At 52.9% G+C, this 18,919-nt stretch overlaps 1 protein-coding gene across 5 annotated transcripts; it reads right to left on the bottom strand.

The window, feature by feature from the left end:
* Positions 1–4,109: 4,109 nt before the first annotated feature.
* Positions 4,110–17,872, bottom strand: CABP1 (calcium binding protein 1). 5 transcript variants are annotated; one of them, XM_026075062.1, is made up of 7 exons: positions 17,587–17,830; positions 12,741–12,917; positions 9,117–9,147; positions 8,339–8,482; positions 7,106–7,215; positions 6,564–6,711; positions 4,110–4,744 (listed from the first exon to the last, which is right to left on the bottom strand). In XM_026075062.1, exons 1-7 carry the CDS (start codon positions 17,629–17,631, stop codon positions 4,719–4,721), a joined length of 681 nt encoding a protein of 226 aa, XP_025930847.1. In that variant the 5' UTR covers positions 17,632–17,830; the 3' UTR covers positions 4,110–4,718. The 5 variants fall into 5 exon arrangements, with proteins under 5 accessions (XP_025930847.1, XP_025930849.1, XP_025930851.1 ...); XM_026075064.1 differs by having other exon boundaries at positions 12,737–12,917; XM_026075066.1 differs by lacking the exon at positions 12,741–12,917 and having other exon boundaries at positions 17,587–17,872.
* Positions 17,873–18,919: the final 1,047 nt, after the last annotated feature.

Consider the following 18,919-nt stretch of genomic DNA (forward strand, 5'->3'; position numbering starts at 1 on the left):
AGCGAAGGGCCGGGGCGGCGCGCTGGGAAGCGGAGCAGCTAACGAGGAAGGTCGGGAAAGTGGTTAAATACATCGCTAGCGATTCTTCCCCCTGTGCTGCGCTTTATGCATGCGAGGGGCGTGCAAGGTCCCGCTCTTTTCCAGAGGCCGGCGGCAGGATCCCTGGGGGCTGGAGCGAGACGTCACCGGCGGAGAGGGGTGAAACGAGTTCCTCACGCAGCGGGGTGGCGGGGAGCAGTTAAAGTAGCGTTTGCCACAGTGTTTGCCCTTCTCTCTGCTTTAAGCATTCCTCAGAGCTTCAGGCTCCGGCGAAGCCGTGCGTCCACGTTTCTGTCACTATGTGCATCGGCAGTCGCTGCTCCTAAGTTGCAATGACTTTTTTTAATAATTTGATTCTTTCATAAAGCATTGCCTTGTGCTCACCCGCTCTGCGTCCCCAGGAAGAGAAGATGCTTGGGAGCTGTGGAGGGGGCAGCCAGCTGCCTAGATCAGTTAGGACTAATCAAGACCAGCAAGAGAAATGTCTCGGGTTAAAGCTCTGAAGGAACCGGGGGGGCTGCAGTGACTCTCGGGGCGCTTTCCTGCCGCTCTGCCCAGGTCGGAGCAGGCCCCGTCGCGCTGCGGCTCATGGCATAGCCTCGGCCCATGCGAATGTGGCACTGCCACATGCCCGCACCGGCATTGCTGCCACAGCTGCAAGAGGCAGAGGTGCAGAGGACGGCTCAGGAAACCGCGTGAGCGTCCGGAGAAGCCAGTGGCAAATGCACACGCTCGGCACCTCTCCAGATTAAGCCACCCTGCAGCTGTTTCCTGGCAGATCGCCTCAGCATAGCATCCCCTGCCTGGATCCAGCCTGGTCTCCAGCATCCCTGCGGCATTTGTCACCTGTCAGGAATCTCCCCCAGGTCCGGGTAGCAAAGGAGTGAAAGCAGCCGCGGCCGCAGCAATGCCACGCAGCTGGCAAGGCTGAGGGAGGCCTCGTTACAGCTCATTTATGCTGATTACAGCTGATCCTCCCTAATCTCTCGTGTTTTCTCAGCTTAAACTGTGATGCGCTTGGGTCGGGAGTGCAACTTCCGAGCACTTAAACGCTTTGTGTGTCGCCAAGTCGCTGCTGTGAGCCAGTAGTCTGGGAGGGGAAGCGAGAAGCGGGACGGTGCGAATCCCCGGCCGGTCAGGGTGGCGGAGGAGCTGGCCGGGGCAGGGGCTGCGAGCAGGGAAGTCGGTGGGTCCAGCCCCCGGATGCCCCCCCGAGCCCCCGCAGAGGCCGCGAAGCCCCCGTCGCTCTGCGCAAGGGGCTTCAGGTCGTCTCCGGTGCTGCCGGGACAGGCAAGGCATGAGGGTGGGAAGGATTTGCCACACATCCCTTAAAAAAGGGACTTCTTCGACACCCCCTCCCACTGCCGAGGAGTCCCGGGGGTCCTGCGCGACTCCCGTGGAACAGCAGCGACTCCCGTTAACTCCCTGCCCCTGCGTCGCTACCCGCGGTCACCGCCGGCCATGATGTCGGCTCGTCCCCAGACGTCACAGGCGCCGTATCCTGTTACTAATCCACTGAGCCACCCAGGCCTTGATTCAGGCCAGGTTTAACCTGCAAGCGAAAGGCTCAGTGTCGTCTTCGAACCCCTCGATCGCTCCCCGGCCCCGGGAGCCGCGCTGAGGTGACTTTCACTCGTGGCTCAGTCCTGCCTGGTCTCCAACCCCGATCGTCCCCGCGTGCTGCGGGGCACAGCATGCTGGGTGTTAGCCGCCTCCGGCCGGCAAGAGGGGCCAGGACGCAGGTTATCCTGTGGGTCGGAAGCAGACCCCGGTGGCTGCGGCAGGGGCAGTCGGCGAGGGCCGGATCCGCTGCCGGGGCCGATCCCGGCCCCCGTGGGGTGCGAGGCTCGGGCGCTCTGCCCCGCTGCGTGGAAACCTCCGGCTGCTGGTTTGGAGATGAGAGCAAAGGGATTATCTCTGGAGTTAGATTATTAAACTCGAGCTTTAATCTCCGACCCCGCCTGTGCAAGAAAATAGCAAAACTCCCTGGGATTATTTGGGGTTGTGTTATGCAAATAAAACCAGGCTTGCAGAAAAGAGCTTCTGCTGGAGCAAAAAAATTAATGCTTGGAGACCTGCCCTGCCTGACCTGTTCACTGTATCATGGCGTGACCGGGCGGGAAGGAGCTACAGGTCATCTGGCAGCGGCCCAGCTCCGCTCGGAGCAGCTGTGGCTCCGGGACCCCTTCCGCGACGGCACAGAGGTGTCCCGCGCCCGCCCGTCCCCTAGCACCAGCGACCCCACGTTTGCTGGGGAGCTAAACCCAGCGCTGCCACGGTCCACGCTCCCCCACCCGGCGCAGGGACAACGGCAGCGGTCAGGGATTCCCGCTCCCTACATCTCTAACGAGCACAGGGAACCCCCGGCCACCCCCTGCACGCTCCCGTATTTCGGCAGCTTTGGGTTAGCACACGTAACCCCAGCAGCTGAAACCAGCGGAGAGCAGCCCTGGCCGCTGCGCCACTGCGCCGTGGGGGATCCTGTGCGGTGCGGCTCTGTGCAGCCTCCAGAAACGGGTTCGTGTTTCTAAATAAATCAAGACAACGTCCTGCCGTCTGCTGCTGGAGGACGCGGCTGCTCAGTGCAGGAGTGGGGAGCAGCCCGGCAGAGGTGGGCACGGTGCCTGTCCCCCCGGCTCGGCCCCGCTCCCCGCTCCCCGCTCCCGCGGGCAGGCAGCGCAGGCAGCCCGCGCTCAGCGCACGCAGCCTTCTTCCTCGGCCAGCTCCGCAGTGAGCAAAGGTCATGTGCATGCAAACACTCCCTGCTGCAGGCAGATGCCACTTGTGCGGGTGCAGCTCCCTCCCGAGCACGAGCCTAAGGACACACAGAGCTTACCGGGGCTCTGGACTCGTCGGTTTATCACCCTCTTCTCCTCGCCTCTGTACAGCTGCTGTACGAGCAAATATGCAGATCCGCAAATACCCATTTTCCAGTTTCTGTGCTCACACCCACGTTTCTAAGACGAGACCGGCTACATTGGTCCCCACACGGAGTTTGCGTACACCGACTCGGAACAAACTTCATCACTCCACTCCCAGGGACCTACCTGCACTCCCGTTTAGGCGCGCACAGGCACGAGCCTTCCCCAGCACACATGCCTGTGCGAGCCCTGTTACACACGCACACATGGGGACAAACACAGGTTTTCCGTGGCTGGGATTGCAGTCATCGCTGCAGCTATGCTGGTTGGCACAGCAACGGGAAAGCAGAGGAGAAAATCCTCCTTTGGGACAGACGGGTTGCTGGAACCTGAGAATTTGAGAGGGAACCGGGAAGCGAGAGGGATGCGACAGAGGAACAGGGGCCTCGTGGCCCGTCAGCTGCCGGCCTGCGGAGGGGGCAGCCGAGAGGGAAACAGCTCCCCGGTACGCTGAGAAACCCGTAGCAATGGCGATGCTCTTTGAAGCCAAGCAGAAACGAGGCTTGGTGACTAGTGACGGAGCCTCCGCGGGGAAAAGGGGACTGGCAGGTCTCCAGGGTAGGGGAAGGGAGCGGGAGGTCGGCAGCGCCCGGGGCAGGGGCAGGGGCAGAGGCAGGGCGAGCACCTGACGGGGCAGGAGGCAGCAGGCTGTGGCTGCCGCTGCCGTCACATACTGCAGCTGTGAGCGCGAACAAGCCGGACAGGGGGGCTCTGCCACATCCCAAACATGAGGCCACGGGGCACCCAGCCAGCCTCCCCAGCGCTGGCCGTGTCCCCGTTCAGTTCCTCAGCCCGGCCCCATTGAAGTGGTCCAAAACCGGGAAGCTGGCTACTGCCGCCTGCCGCGGCCCCCAGCCCCCCAGCTCTTCCCCCATCACTCCTCGCCCCTCGCACGCCCCTTCGTCCGCAAGCCGGGGCCGAGGAGCAGGGACCGTCCTTGCTGCCCCCGCGAGGCGTCTCCCGGCCCCTTGGCCACGGGGACAGCGGGAGGGAGGGAGCGCTCTGCCGTGGGCTTTGACCGGCAGTGTCTCCCCTTCCCAGTGCACGGACTCCCCTCTGGAGACGGTGCAGGCGCCTGCGTGTGCATCTGCCACAGCCCTTCTCCCCCAGCCCAGCCACCGCCTCTCACAGAGACGTCCAGGCTCCACATCATTTCAGCGTGCATATTTATCGCTTTCCCCCCACAAGACATGTATTTGAATTTACTCTTGGTAAACATAACCACAGGAGATGCAAATATGTGCCGGGGAAGCACAAATAATTCCACACAGATAGACACACACGCACACACACACAGACAGCAAACACGGACACGGTTCACCAAGGGAAACCAAGAAGTGCAGAGCACGCCCTGAGGCTGCCACCAGTCCCGATGGCTTTGCTCTCATCCACCAAGCCAAGAGGAGCTCTCCTGCTCTTGCTTTGCAGCAGCTGGTGGGAGAATAAAAGCTGGGGAGGAGGAGTCTAAAGTTGCAAATATCCCATGAAAGCATCATGGCAAGTCCTGGCTCTGCAGTTTCCTGCAGTCATGTTCTCCGAGTAATGGTTCCAGTTGCAGGAAGTTGCAAGTCTTTCACAGTGTGAAAGGGTGGAGGGGCATGGGGACCACCGTGAGGGAGGAGCAGCAGGTCGTCTCGCAATGTCCCAAACGCAGCCAGCCGATAAACCTTCACATGGGAACATCGGGGCTAGATGCTCCATCTAGGTCCTCTTCTGCCCTCTCTAAGGTGCTGATTCTTCTTTAGCTGAGAATAACCTTCAACGGGACATCATGCGAACAAACTCTGCAAAGAACGTGAAAGGACAGGCTGAAGCAGAAGGCAGCCAGGGTCCCCAACCCAGCTCTCATTCCCTGGAGACAGTGTGGAGCCAGGGGAAACCGAAAGCCCCCGCACCCTGTTGGCAGGTCTGTGCCGCTCCGCGGCTGGCCCTGGAGAGTTCATGCAAAATGGGCTTTAGTTCCGGGGCTATACACGGTGATATGATCCCGCTAGCCAGGACAATTCGTTCCCTGGGACTCCTTCCCAGGCAGCGTGCAGTCTTGTTTGCACAAAAACTCCTTGGGAGATGCTACGGCAAGAGTTGCCTCCCTTCACTGCACTGTAATTTCAGGGCACGCTGATTTATAATCTCGGTGGCATGGTCTAATTTCTGAGTAAACTTGCCATTTCAAAGAAACACCAGTTTGAGAAATCACTAGAGTTTTGGGGGGTGCTAGATTTTCTGCAGAGAAAAGTTCACTTTGATGGGCACTGGTCTTGAAGAGACAGGTTAGCTGTAAGGATGTCCTGGATATATTTCTTCACTACCCTGCAGCTTGTGAAGTCAATTACACTTGTTCAAATTGAGTGTAAATGCCATCGAATCTAAATGCGTTTTCATTTTGCACTTAAATTGCCCAGGAATTAATAACTCCACAAAGAGGAGGGCAGTGGAAATTACTCCCTTGACTTCTTCCTTTCCATTGATGGAGCTGTCCTCTGACAACTAAAGCAGTAACTCACAGAGAAAATGATACTGGGATAGCATTTCATGTATTTTAGCTGTCTAACATAATTTAGCTGTGGGAAACAAGGAGAGCTAGCTAGTGTCATGTAATCAGCCAGTGCATTAGAACAGCAGCTACCAGATATTTCCTAAGGAGACGTTTGTAGTTTTTTCTCATTTCAAAGTCCTAGGAAGCTCGGTAATCCTGAGGACTGAGACTCTGTCATGTTGGAGACTCAGGAATGTCTCTGAGCCAAAAAAAAGCCAAGTCCATTTTATTTTAATTCTGAAGTTCCTGTGCTTCACCCTTACTCCCAAAGGATGCCTGGACTTGCACTAGGAAAACAGAAGCAGCCTGCTACTCTCGCACCTTCCGGCTGCTACGTCCGTTCAGCAGTCTGATACCAACGCTTCCCTTGCCAGGGACCCTGAACCCTACTCTGAGCTCTATTAACATTGCTCCCACCATGGCTAATGGTTAGGTTAGTAGCCTAAACACTCTTAGTTTTTCCAGTTCTTTCTGGCATGGAAAATGTGAGAAGAAATGAATTCCTGTAGCATTCAACATGACACTCCTAGATCAGATATCTGCAGTGCCAGTGAGCAAGTCTGGCATGTGACTATCTTCTGACATAAAGATACAGAAACAAATTCTCTATAAACCCAGATTAAAAAAAGTGACCCAGAGGAAATGGTAGGTGTAATGCATTCTCCAAACCAACCCAGCCTCCTCACAGCTCTTGCAATAGATTTAATGGAAAGAAAAATGCCCCATAAAGAGAAGGCTGGCACTGCATGTGCGCACCAAAAGCTGCTTCTGTGTGGCAGGGAATAGATATATCTTATCGCACTGGAGTTAAGGAGACCTGATTGAAACCGAAATGCAGCAAGACAAGACATACAAATGAGCACTTCAGATGAGAAATTTCCTATGTGAGCCAATGTTCTCCAGTTTCTTCAGCTGATGAGGAAAAAAACATTTCTTGTTTATTCGTTTCCCCATACCTCAGATATCTGGGCCCAGAACAAGCAAATTTTCTCTTCCTCTTCAGCCTCTGAGCTGAAACTCTGACTCACGCTAGAGCAGATGGACAGGGAGCATTCATCCCTTCTCACCTTCAAAATCGACACGCCCATCTCCGTTCAGATCTACGTCCCGGATGATCTCTTCGATATCCCGATGGCCCACCTGCTGCCCTAGAAGCTTCTTCATGGCCTCCCGCAGCTCGCTGGTGCTGATCTCCCCATCACCATTGGTGTCAAACTGCAAGTATGTGAAAAATACCAGCAGGGAAATAGGGTTAATGGGAATGGAACTTGCTCTGGGTTGGATCCTGTATTGTCCTGCTCTTGAGTGCCCTGTTTTCCTTCTGTGTCCCTCCTTTTCCTCCTTCAGGCCTCTTTTGGTCTGGATCTAGCCTATCTTTCCTTCTCAGAAACCTCTCATTACCACTGTGTCTGCACCAGCTTTCCTCTTCCTTGCCTTCTCTTATCTCAGTGACTTTCTCTGTTCCTGCCTTGTTTCATGCCTGGCTTGGCTTTTTCTCAGTCTTCCGCTATGCTGCTCTCTCCTTCTCCTCTTCTCTTCCCCAGTGGGTCTCCTCTCTTCCCTGTCTCTTGCTCACCTCTCTGAGGGGCACGCGGCACAGAGCACTCACCTCTCTGAAGGCATCGCGGAGCTCTTTTACACCAATCATGTCTGCGGTTTCTGCCAGAAGCTTTGGTCCCATCAGCTCAACAAAATCTTCAAAATCCACGTGGCCACCCACTTGGGAAAAGAGGAAAGATCGCATGTAAGAACTCCACACGTTAGCCAAGGCCAGCACGCAGGCTCGCACCTCTGTGTGCCCCTTGCACGGAGGCAGCCACATGCTGCCGGAGAGAGCTTGGCTCTCCAGGAGGCAAAGCAGAGAAGGTGCAGGATAGTGGCAGGAAAAGCAGAGGTATGTCTTTGCATTTGCTGGATTGGGGGCTCGGCAGAATGAGCCCAAGCTGTGCCATCCGAGGCTGCCGGGGACTGTCATGCCCTACGGCATCGCAGACCGGGTATTAGAGACCTGACCCCAGAGCAGTCCTCTGCTGAACTTGTGCCAAAGGGAGCTGAGGTTCCCGCACAGCCCGGGAGTGCCCTGCGGCAGAGGTGGAGCCTTGCTCCAGTGACTAATGTTTATCCAACTGTTCATTCATCATGTTTATCTTTTGCTTGTTTGTCTCCTATCTGTAAGTTAGCAATGACACTCAAATTCCTAACTGCTTGTCTAATGATAGCCCGGGCACCAGGGTTATCAGCCATTTTTATGTGTGACTGGTTGTGTATGTCACATCTACTTCCCTTGACCAGATAACTTGTCCTTTCTACATCAGCATGTCAGAAATAACATGCAGTAAATATCTCTTTTCCCACCCGGCTGCAGGTAATATCCTGCACTGCCACAGATAAGTGGTGACAATAAATGGTGGTAAAAGACAAGGGGCACAGACATAGTTACAGTGGATTACAGACATGTTTGCCACATTTTTCCTTTCCCCAGCAGTAGCTCCCGCCGGACACTGCTGGCACAGGCTCCCCTCCGCCTGTGCTCCCGTGTCTTAACTGCCCACATCAAGGGCAGTTTTACACCTGCCAGCATAAACACAGGGGGACAGGACAGCCCTTCCACACACCGTTCCCACAGAGCACAGTCCACACACCCCTTAGTCTGACAAGCAGGAAACAAAGGCTAGGGACCACAAAGGAACAGGAGAGAAGATGGATAGGGAGCTAAACAGAGAACCAAAAAAGAGGGAAAAAGAAACCAAAGGAACAGAGAGAGCAGGAGACCAAGAGAGCTCGAAACAGCGATGCAGAGCACAGCAGAAACAGGGAGGTGCGGCTGGGCGACGCTACTCACGGTTCATGTTGATCTGCTGGGAGAGCTCTATGAGCTCCATCTCCGTAGGCATGTAGCCCATGGTTCGCATGCAGTTCCCCAGGTCCCTGCAGTTAATAAACCCATCCTTGTCTTTATCAAACTCCTTAAAGGCTTCTCTTAATTCTGTGGGAGTGGATCCAGAAAGAGCAACATTGTCAGTGACAGCTTGAAATACCTTTTCCAAGAAACCTCCCAAGAGTCAGCAGCACTTTATGAGGCCAGGTTCTCTAAGATAGTGCATATTTTCCCAGCAGATCTCCCCGAGAAGAGGCAAGGACTGCAGCAATTTTAAGCTCATCTGTCAGCAGCACTGCTGACCCATTCCTTACAGCAAAGCTTGCTCAAACAGCAGAGGCTTTGAGCTGTCAAAAACTTGAGCTTTCCTAAACTGCACTCCCTGAAGAAACTGTAATGAATAAGTTTTCCCAACTCTCACCACCRCACTATACTCTATAGCCCTCACTGCAGGGGTCAGCAGGTAAGACGGCTTCCCTGGAGCCCCACTATTGTACTCTACTTATTACCTCACTTATCCCCCCACCTTGAAGAAGCCGGAATGGATGTAAATTCCCCCCACCGTCAGCAGTCTTGCAGTTTTTCACATTATTCCTTCTGCTGGGGTTGCCAGAGTCCAGGAATCACCTCCCTTGAATTGCCCCAAATTATTTTACCCCTTGGGGGCCAACCTGGAATGGCCGGCCAGTAGGTTTTCACTGGGCAGGGAGAAAGGTGACACAGAAGGAGCGACAAGTTTTACCTTCAATTTCTTCGGGACGCAGTTCTCTATCCTGCAATGAGAGAACAGACCATGTTAAAGCCATTTGCTTGCCAGGAACGTGGTGTCAGAATAGCACTTGTTGGTGCATACAGTTCTGGGACAAGCCAGAAAGTGAGAGAAGAAACAAGAAGGTGATGACATGTTTAATACCATCTACCTGGCGAGGCTTCCCAGCTCTCCTCCCCAGGAGGGAGGGTGTTAGCCTGCATACGTCTCTGTGGAAGCCCCTCTCCACCTTGTCTGCTGGGCAGGGGGACGATGGGCGCTCCCCAACAAGCAGAAGAGACCTGGGCCAGCMTGGGCTGCCTGTGTGGCCTCCCCACCTGATGGATGAGAGGGCATCTATGAGCATCTCCGTGGGCTCCTATGGCACTCCCCAGCGGCAGCCCCGGATGGCCCTACAGCAGCATGGAGCTGTTCTCCAGCTCCAGCTGTGTTCCCTATGGCAGCTCCACCGGAGACGTCCAGGTCCAACCAGCTGGAAGCTGCCCCTGTGACCAGCAGGTCTCTGCCACTGTCTACATGGATCCCCGCTGGCAGGACAGGGACAGCCACAAGCTCTCTCACAGCCAACATGCCAGTGTCATTTCCTATAGTCAGTCCCCCAAAAAGGCAGGAACTTTCCCCTTCCTCCCAGCCTCAATTCCACATACGAGCATTTTGAAACCAGGCGTGAAGGCAGAGACACAACATATACATCAAGGTYGTCTACAAACAAAACAGGACAAGGATTCACCATGTTCAGGAAACACTGCAACTTCAAACATCCAATCTGAATTTCTTGGAAGAAGGGGGAGGATATGAACGAGTATAGGAAAATTCCGACACTGCACCAAGAAGAAGAGATGAGCATGGAAATGCGCTGCGTTCTGGTTTAAACGCCCTTCCTAATTCCTCTCACAGCTCCCAGGCAAATCCAAAACATCTGAGAATTTGGAAACAGAAACACAATCTCTTTTGTCGTCTGACTCTTGGCTCTTCCCCTCAACCGTGGGGAGCATCTCCTTGCTTTCCAGGTGTCCTGCAGTCTCACTGCACGTCCCCGGAGGCAGTGCCCTGATCAGTTTGAGAAGGATGATCCTTTGCTATTTAACCACAGGCTCCTCTGGAAACTCTGATGGCGGCTGCTCAGAGCGCGTTGCAAACTAGGACACACACTGGCTCGTGTCTGTGCAAAAGTGGGCTGTGCCAGAGGAGTGATCGGCTTGCTACTCATAACCTTCCCAGAGGCGTCTCTGTGCTGGATGAACCGTCAGAGAGCGCTGGCCCTGCCGTTTCATCCTTCACAGACCTGGTATTTTCAAACATGTCATCCCATTTGTTCTGCTTTCATCAACAGCGAGTAATAAAACAGATGAGACCCTCCAGACTGGACGCAGGAGCTCTTACTGCCCTTGATAACATAACAGATTAAAAAGACACGTGATCGGCACCACCACCTCGCACACCTCTTTCCAAAGAGGTGGCAAACATCAGCCCCGGAGCCGCTGCCGCGCACCGAGGGCCAGCGCGGCGCTGCGGGAGACGCGGTGGGGCCGCTGTCGCTGCCGCGGTACCAAGGGCACCCTGACTCACCCCGTGGCTGCTGCCTGGTGTGGGCGTCCAGAGGACCCAGGCCTTCCCCCGGCACTGCCGGCACAGGACCGTTCCCTGCTCGCTCACTGCCGACCGCTCTGCTCCCGGCATCACTGACGTGTTGGAAATGAGGGCTTCAGCACCCGCTCTAATTTTGCACACCGAGGCATTTGCGTTCGCAGCGCTCTGAGCATATCTTTGCACATGCAGATTTTAGCATCAGAGAGCCGCAGACTGCAAATGCAAAAGGAGGGGGAGGGCTTACGTCCCTCCAAAAATCTGACTCAAGCGATAACTAACGTCATGAAGAGGTTTTCTGGTTTAAACTGGAAAGACGATTCCTTAAAATGCTAAAGGAGGAAAATCACCTGCTTGGGAAGAAATGGGCTGGATCACTTTAAAGCTTTTGGAGAAGAACATATGGAAAGAGGAATAAACCTGTTCAAAGAGATAGATCCTAGAAATGAGCAGAGGTGATCCTCTGAGAGTTCATTATAGGTAATGATTTTGCTCTCATTTCTTTCTGTTCTACGCACAATAAATCCTGCTGGTCTAGAGAGTCAGTCAGAGTAAAGCTTTTTATCAGATGCACTTATTCTACAGCAGGGTCGTTAGAGACATGACTAATCCTATTTTGGAAACTTCTTAGGACGCTATGGGTTTCCAGGGCCCAGACAGGCAGGATCGCCCACGGGGCAGCTGGACGTTTCTCCTGCGGCGGGTGGCTTTGAGCATGCTGAGGTCAGGGAGGGTGCCTGTGCAAGCACAGTATATTGTGTGTGTCAACGAACTGGCCCAAGGATATGTGATCGCTTAGTGGCTGAAGGTTGGGAGGAACAAAAGCTCTTTGATGAATAGTGACTAACAGCAATGCTTTTGGGGGTCTTTGGCTGAAGATGAGGTTTTAGAGCTAAAGATCTAGGTGTCTCCTACAGCTGTAGATAACTATATCAGTGTACRAGTGTGTAAGGCTGAGATTTCTTACAGAGGCAAACAAGCTCTGACTCTCAGGTAATTGGGGTGAACTTTGTTTTACCAGAAGAACATGGAATGCACCAGATGAATATATGACAATACACATATTCACTCATACGTGTACATAGAAAGTGTGTTAATACATGGTTTCTTTGAGTATGTCTTTAAATTCATGTTAATGTAGGAATGGAATGTTCAAAAATATCTTTTATGTCTTGTAAATGTACAACATTGGGGTGCACATTTTTGTATATTCAACATGGTCAGGTGTGTCCATTTGAATTTACCTACAAATATATTCTTATTTTTTCTATATATACATTAGATACATATGAACAGGTAGTTACAAATAGATGTGACTGAATGGATGGATGTGGTTTTGCTCTTTTTCTGTGTGCGTATGGGTTATAGCATTTGGTAGTCTGGTACTATTTGCAAATACGAGGACAGACTGATGGTCTTTGGTTTATTTGGCTGGGATCACTGCACCCGCATCAGGCTGTGTATGAAAGTGCRTAAGAGAATGTGTCTGGGCATCTGTGAGGAGGCAGAGGTATCCTCATTTCTGCTTGCATTAGTGTGCTCACTGTGAGCTGATAGGACCGATATCAAATATGGGCATCTCTGTGGGACAGCTCGTTCTCAATATGGATGCCTGATTTGCATTTAAGTGGCTATTTAGACCCTAAATGCTAATCTGAGCCTCWGGGAATGAGATGTGGATGTCTTGCTGGAATAACAGCTTTGAATACTGGACTCCTCCCGGGCCATATGATTACGCCTGCTTGAGCAGGCACGGATCTGTCTTCCACAGCTGCGTTTCTAGAAGCCTCCTGGCTCCGTGTTTGGGCACAGGGCTATCTCAGCACATCCTGCAGCCTCGACATTTGCCTGTGACTGCGTTTGCACTCGGAGCCGCAGCCGGGATGCTTGAGACGCGGGGCCGTGGGTCAGCGAGCAGCGTGCCCGTGGCGCACGCGGGCGGCTCCGCGTCCCCGGCCCGCGTCCGCACGGCTCCGTGCGTGTCTCGCCCGGCTGGGGTAACTTACGTACAGGCTGCCTGTTCTCTGCGAAGCCCTTGCGCAGGAAGATGCAGGCCGGCCCCAGCAGGTTGTGCATGACGGCGCAGTTCTGGGCCAGCACCATGAGCGGACCCTGGTACTCGCAGGCCGACGGCCCCTCTTCGCTCGTCTGGACAGCCTTATAGCACGTCTTCTCCTCATGGCGGATCTTCCCAGCCAACCAGCAGCAAGCAAACAACACAACAGAGGACGTTACCTCCCCGTCTCGCCCAGCCTTTCCTCTGAAGTTTTACTGCACCGCCTCGCGGAGTCGTTATTGCTACGCTTCCTTCATCTCGTCCGCACTGCGTCCCCCCCACCGATCCGCTGCRATTCGTACAGGAGCAGTAAGTCAAGGAGTTCACTTTCAAAGGCTGATGAAAGTACAGCCAACCGGGAGAATTTCACTTTGAAATGCCATCAGCCTCTCGCTGCTGCGCACATCTATCCAGAGCAGCCCAAAGGGCCACGCTCCCGCTCTAAGCGCCGGAGCTAATGACTCCTGGCGGGAGCTGCAAAGGACGAGCACGCCCCGGCAGCACCGCGCGTGTGCCGGCGTGCGCGCAGGCAAAGCCGCTRGCAGAGCCGCCTCTGCCAGGGCCTCCCCAGACCAGGCGGCAGAGCCTGCACGCAGACACGGAGTTAGGCTCCACGCCACATTGCAGCAACACAGCCTCGCATGCTTTATAATATTAGGAGAAGGCCCTTTACAGGACTGGTGGTGTTGCCCGCTGCAGTCTCGCGCTCCCCATTCCACTTCTAATTAGTGACACCCTCGGGGTCTCAGTCAGCTACTGCATTTACAGTCCCAAAGTCAAGATCRGTCACAGGCACAACAATTTTGTCCGTCTGCATTTCTGCAGACCGTTTTCCTAAGTGCACACGTCCTCCTAAGCTCAGGCTCCAGAATAGAACCCAGCGCTGGATTTTATAAGGAGCCGCTGCTTTCCTTTTATAGAAATGCATTTCCCTGGCTCTGCAAGAAAAGTCTTATCCTGATATTCCCATGCAGCTATAAAAAGCCAGCACAACCCACAGGACCCTTGGTTTTATAGAATAAACATTAATCATGCATCAGATTCCTGCTTCAGGACCGAGTTCTGCTTTCACAGACGGTGCCCCGGGGTGGGTGCTCAGCGGAGCTCTGTCAATAGCCATGCTCTCTCGCTATTAACCCTTGCCTCCAGGGCTTCCTTTCTGTTTCAGGCTAAAAGACCAGCTCCCCCCTGCCCCACACACACTTGTCCAAACCCATTGTATCTATTTGCTGTCTGCCATGCGCTATGATATTGCACACATGGTTTGTAGTTCACATTTTTATACACAGTCTYACACCAAACCGCTCATGTATACTGTCATGTGAATAGCGGGCATCAAAACAAAAACAACTCAGAAAGCGAGCCATGGAGAAAGAAAACGAGGAAGCAGAGAAGCAGCTTCGTTGCAACCACRGATGAGGAGGAAATCTGTCGCTGATTAAATGTATCACATAGGACGCTTGTCCTTCAAAACGTGAAAGATGAGCATCAGTCCGCAAATGGCATATCACTAGCTCAGCTAAATGTCATGGCATCTGTGTTGAACCACATAGYTTCATGACATCATGCAATACATTTTCAAAATTATCAGCTTTATTCCCTGGTGCATTTTTTCAGTTTAATATACCAAATAGTATGAATCACTTAAAATAGCCCACATCAGTCCGGAGCATAATTCCACTGAAGCCAGCGAAAGACGGAAGGCCGCTAGCCTATAACTAATCCTTGCTTTCTGACCCTTGCAGTCAAAAGAGTTATTACCAAGCCACAGAGCCGTGCCCAGGAAAGGTCAGCCCATTACTTTCCGGCATGGATAGAGATGGCCAATTTGATGAAACAGTTGCCAGGAGCAGCAGAACAGCTCGGCCATGCAAGCCGCCGAAGTGCCGAGGGCCCGGCTGAGCACGACCTGTCGGGGGCTCCCTGCCCAGAGAGGCCCTCTCGTCCCTGCGGGGGAGCCCCTCGCAGGAGAGGCGCCGCGGCTTGCTGCCGCCGCTCGGGCACGCTGTGGAAAGGGAAGCTGCCAGCAACGGACGTGGTGGGATGAAGCCTGAGCGCTATCATCCGAACAGGCGAGGAACGCAGGTGCCGATCAGTCCCAGACCGAGCGAGCCGGTGCCTGGAGGCGATTCTGAACTTTCTGGCTGAGATCATGTATTCGAGAGATCAAACTCGGTTACCCAAGAGCAGCTTTCACACACACACTGCCCAGAGCTCCTCCTCTGTCTAGCTACCACTTACGCTCCAGTTTGTGCTATAATACCTTCCCCTATACAGAGAATTTGATTTTTTTGCTGCCTTCAAAATAGTAAATGCTACTTGGCAGTGTGGTTAAGAAGCTGCTAAGGAGAGTGTCTGGGAGTAAGAAGACCTTTCACTGCTTCTTTTTTTTTTTTTTTTGCCTCTTTTCCTCCACCATTTCACCAAAACACAAGAAAAATATAAGCAGGTAATGCCCCTCCATCACAGAAGAATCCAACCTTCCCCCAAGAATGGATATCAAATGCGAGAGGCCTTCACATTCCTCAGCCGATCTGCTAATCATCTGAAGTCTCTGTTTCCACTTGCTGGGGAGAAACACATGGTGGAGATCATAAGCAATAAGAAAGTTGTGCCTGGTAGTTCTGGCTTAACAGCACCCCAGCGTAGGCAGCTCTTCAGTCCGAGGACATGAATGCTCAAAGGAGCTTTACTGAAGTGGGGGTAAGGTGARGACAGGAAGGAGTAACAGGAAGAGAATGATTGCTTCTTCCCAATAAAACTTAGTGCCACCCAGGGCCCAGCTCCTCATCTTCCTCACTGAGTTCCCTCTCAGTTTGCCCATGTTAAAATCTGAGAAAAAAACACCAGGATCACAAAACAGCCAAAGGAAGTTGTCCAATGTATGAGTGGTTCTGTGAAGCATCCAGTGTAACCATGTGTGTTGGAATCAAAAGAACGAAAGAACCCCAGGACCACTCAGGATTAGTCCCCGAGGCCTTAATTCACGGCTAGCTGGGGTGAAGCCCGGGAAATTCTCTAATTCAGCTTCAGAGCCTTCTCCCTTTAGTCCTGCCATCCCAGGCCTTGCAACTAGGCACAAAGTGCATTATTCCAAGCAGCTCTTAGGAATGAAAGCATAAGTGAATAAAAGACCGATCACACAGAGTCTATAAGACCCTGAATCCACTTTTTGCAAGTTAGGGGCAACCTACAAGTAGCCAGCTYGGGGTTTGCAGACGTGCAACGTTTGGGTAAACCTCAACTACTTCTGCCTCTCCCCAAGGTCACCCTGTGCTAAGGAGCAGTCCCAGCACTGCCTAACTGCTTGGCGAGGCACCTCTCCTTGCGTATCCCGGCTGCTCTGCGGCTGCCCACTGCCATTTCTGGCCATGTTTATACAGCTGAGGCAAGGGGCAGGCCAAGTTTCCGTGTGGAAGAGGCAAATCCCAGCCAGAAGGGACTCCCTGCCAGGGAGCACCCTCCCCAAGAGCTCCTCCCAGAAGGGCTTTTCCCTGTGGCAAGGTCTCCTCCGTGGAGCACCCTGACGGCAGTGGCATTTCCCTGCCGGCAAGGTCACCACAGGGCCAGTGCCTCACTGCAGTACTTTCAATGCTTAGCACAACCTTTTCACTTACAAGGAGTGAAGCGAACAGTTTTTTGCTGAGTTATTAGACTGTCAGCACTGCCAAGTGAGAACTGTTTGGCTGATGGGTTCATTGTGCTGCAAAATCTTCCTTGCTCAGACAAGGAGTATCACCGGGCAAACTATTCCCATTTCAATCCAGCCCCTAACAGCAGAGCAGCTCCTGGATCTAATTCATCCCGGGATTATTTTAAAATCTAAGCACCGAGCAGTCTGTGGGTTGAGGCCCAACAGATACACATGGCAGCTTGGACATGCAGTGCAGCTGGGCCCAAACGTGCACACCTGGGCCATGCTGACGTGTGACGTGACACATGAACACGCAGTTAAGGCCCGGTGTGTCCACTCACAAAGAGGCATGGACAAACAGAAAAGCGTGCTTCTGTAACCAAGTACACACAAACAAAACTAGACGGGTGCATGCCCCACTACCGGTATGCAGAGGAACACGTGTATGCCTACATACATACTTATGTGAGGACACATACTAGCAAGTATACACACACAGACACAGCCATACAACCGTGCACACGTGTGTGACCCACACAAATTCCCCCATATGTGCACGCACCTCTGAATGCGTGTGTAGAGACATAAACAGCTATGGACACACATATACTTCAGATATGGTCATTTAAATGTGCATATTCTTGCACGCACCAACAGGAATACATGTGAACACACACGCGCAGTCACAAGCACATGAGCACATGTCCCTGCAGAAATGACATGCAGACTAGACTCATGCTGACACTCGTTTTAAGCACATGCACGCACATACGCAAACTCACATGTACACACATACATTCAGATGCCAGTACAAAAATGTGTTCCAGCGTATTACGTACATAGCCAAGCACAAACTTGCACGTACACAGCGGAGAGCTGCACACACACACACACACACACACACACACACAGAGGACAGACACGCCGACTCCTGCGCATGCAGACCCACACGTATATTTACACGCACGTCGTGGCACTCGGCATCCCGGGCTCTGATGGCTGCACTTGCTTGAGCAGCTCTTACAAAAAAGACCGGTGAAGAGAGCTGAACCCTTCGTACACTCCTCCGCGTTTCTCCCACCTCCCTTTCCCCTCTGCCCACAACGTCACCCATCCCAAGAAGCAGGGCAGGAACTGCACAGTGCACTTCAATTCAGGGAACATACCTTTTTTGAGAGGTTTCTCAGTGGAGACTTCACACAGTTGCCCATAATATGTAGAGTCTGCCTTTCCGGTGGACTTGGTTATAAAGGAACTGAAGCAATTGATCCCATTAAAGGTATTCCTTGGGAGCAAAGCAAGAAAGGCAGTGCCAGGCAAATCCAAACAGCTACTGGCTGCTGGGGCTTCCCTCTTCAGGGAGCTTTTTCTCTCTCTGCCTCTCTCTCTCCGTGTTTTTACTTTATGTTCACTTTCTTGAAGAGATGAAGCAGGAAGGAGAGGGAGGGGAGAGAAACAGACAGAAAGAGAGGGAGAGAGGGAGAGAGAGAGTGAGAAGGGGGGAGAGAGAGGGAGGCGGATGTATAATCTACAGCAGATTAATGTTCAAATCCCTCCCACCCCCCTCAATCTGCAGGCAAGATTGTTTCACTCACGGGAGAGGGCTGATTCAGGGAGAATTAAAACAGAGGCACCGCAAGAAGTGATTTCAGTGATGAGTTCAGTGAAACCAGCTAGTCTGGGTGCACACAGCCTCCGAATGTCGCATCCTCTAGCTCCCTACCCACCCCCACTTCTAACCCCCTTCAGCTTTTCAACCACTGGAGAGCCAGGCTGGCCACCAGGCAATCCACTTAGAGGCTTGGAGCAGAGTCCAGAGCTCATTTCGGAGCAGAAATGGACCGCTGAGCTGGGTGGGACCAGTTTCAGCTTACAAATCACTGCAGACCTGGAGGTCCCTCATTCTTTTCATGCCTCCGTTGAAGCAAGCTGGAGGCAGCAGTCCAGTGACCCGAGGACACTCGCAGCCCCATGGCTGTAACTTTCAACCACGAGGGAGAGATCTTGAGCCAGTCTCATGGTAAAGTCTTTCGAGCTTTCTGCAAGTAGAAATCAACTGGTGGTTTTCCTGCACACATCTGTCAGAGATGGGCTCAGATCTGAATCCTAAATCTTAACAGCTTGGCAAGGTGTAACAAAGACTTTAGACTTCAGATCCACAGTCCACAGGTCATTCCTCTTCCAAGCACCCAAGTCCTGGGCTCCATAAGGGGCTCCTATCCCATTCCCGGCTCTGAACCGTGGGCTAACAGAATCATCTCTCAAAAAAGAAGATGAGCCCTCAATACGTTTTCCTCTGTTCTCAGGCTGAACGTAACAGCGTTCTGTCTGAAAAATTTAAATTGCATAAAAGACTCACCATCACCCCAGGCAACAGGATCTGAACAGGATAGTGAATGCATCCTTAGCTGTGAAGCCACCATGGCTGCATCTCCACAGCGATAAGAAGCCATGGCATGAAGAGCTACCTCCTCCAATAACTGCAGAGACCAAGATGAT

The sequence above is a fragment of the Apteryx rowi genome, unplaced genomic scaffold (genome assembly GCF_003343035.1).
Source record: "Apteryx rowi isolate R43461 unplaced genomic scaffold, aptRow1 scaffold_40, whole genome shotgun sequence".
Classification (NCBI taxonomy): Eukaryota; Metazoa; Chordata; class Aves; order Apterygiformes; family Apterygidae; genus Apteryx; species Apteryx rowi.

What these genes read in the sequence shown, in the direction of transcription:
- CABP1 (XM_026075062.1), bottom strand. Translation starts at nt 17,631, where the DNA reads ATGGGCAACTGTGTGAAGTCTCCACTGAGAAACCTCTCAAAAAAG. An exon ending in TCGCAGAGAACAGGCAGCCT is followed by an intron (nt 9,148 to 12,740) that starts GTACGTAAGTTA and finishes CTCTCATTGCAG; the next exon opens with GATAGAGAACTGCGTCCCGA. An exon ending in GCGTCCCGAAGAAATTGAAG is followed by an intron (nt 8,483 to 9,116) that starts GTAAAACTTGTC and finishes CCACTCCCACAG; the next exon opens with AATTAAGAGAAGCCTTTAAG.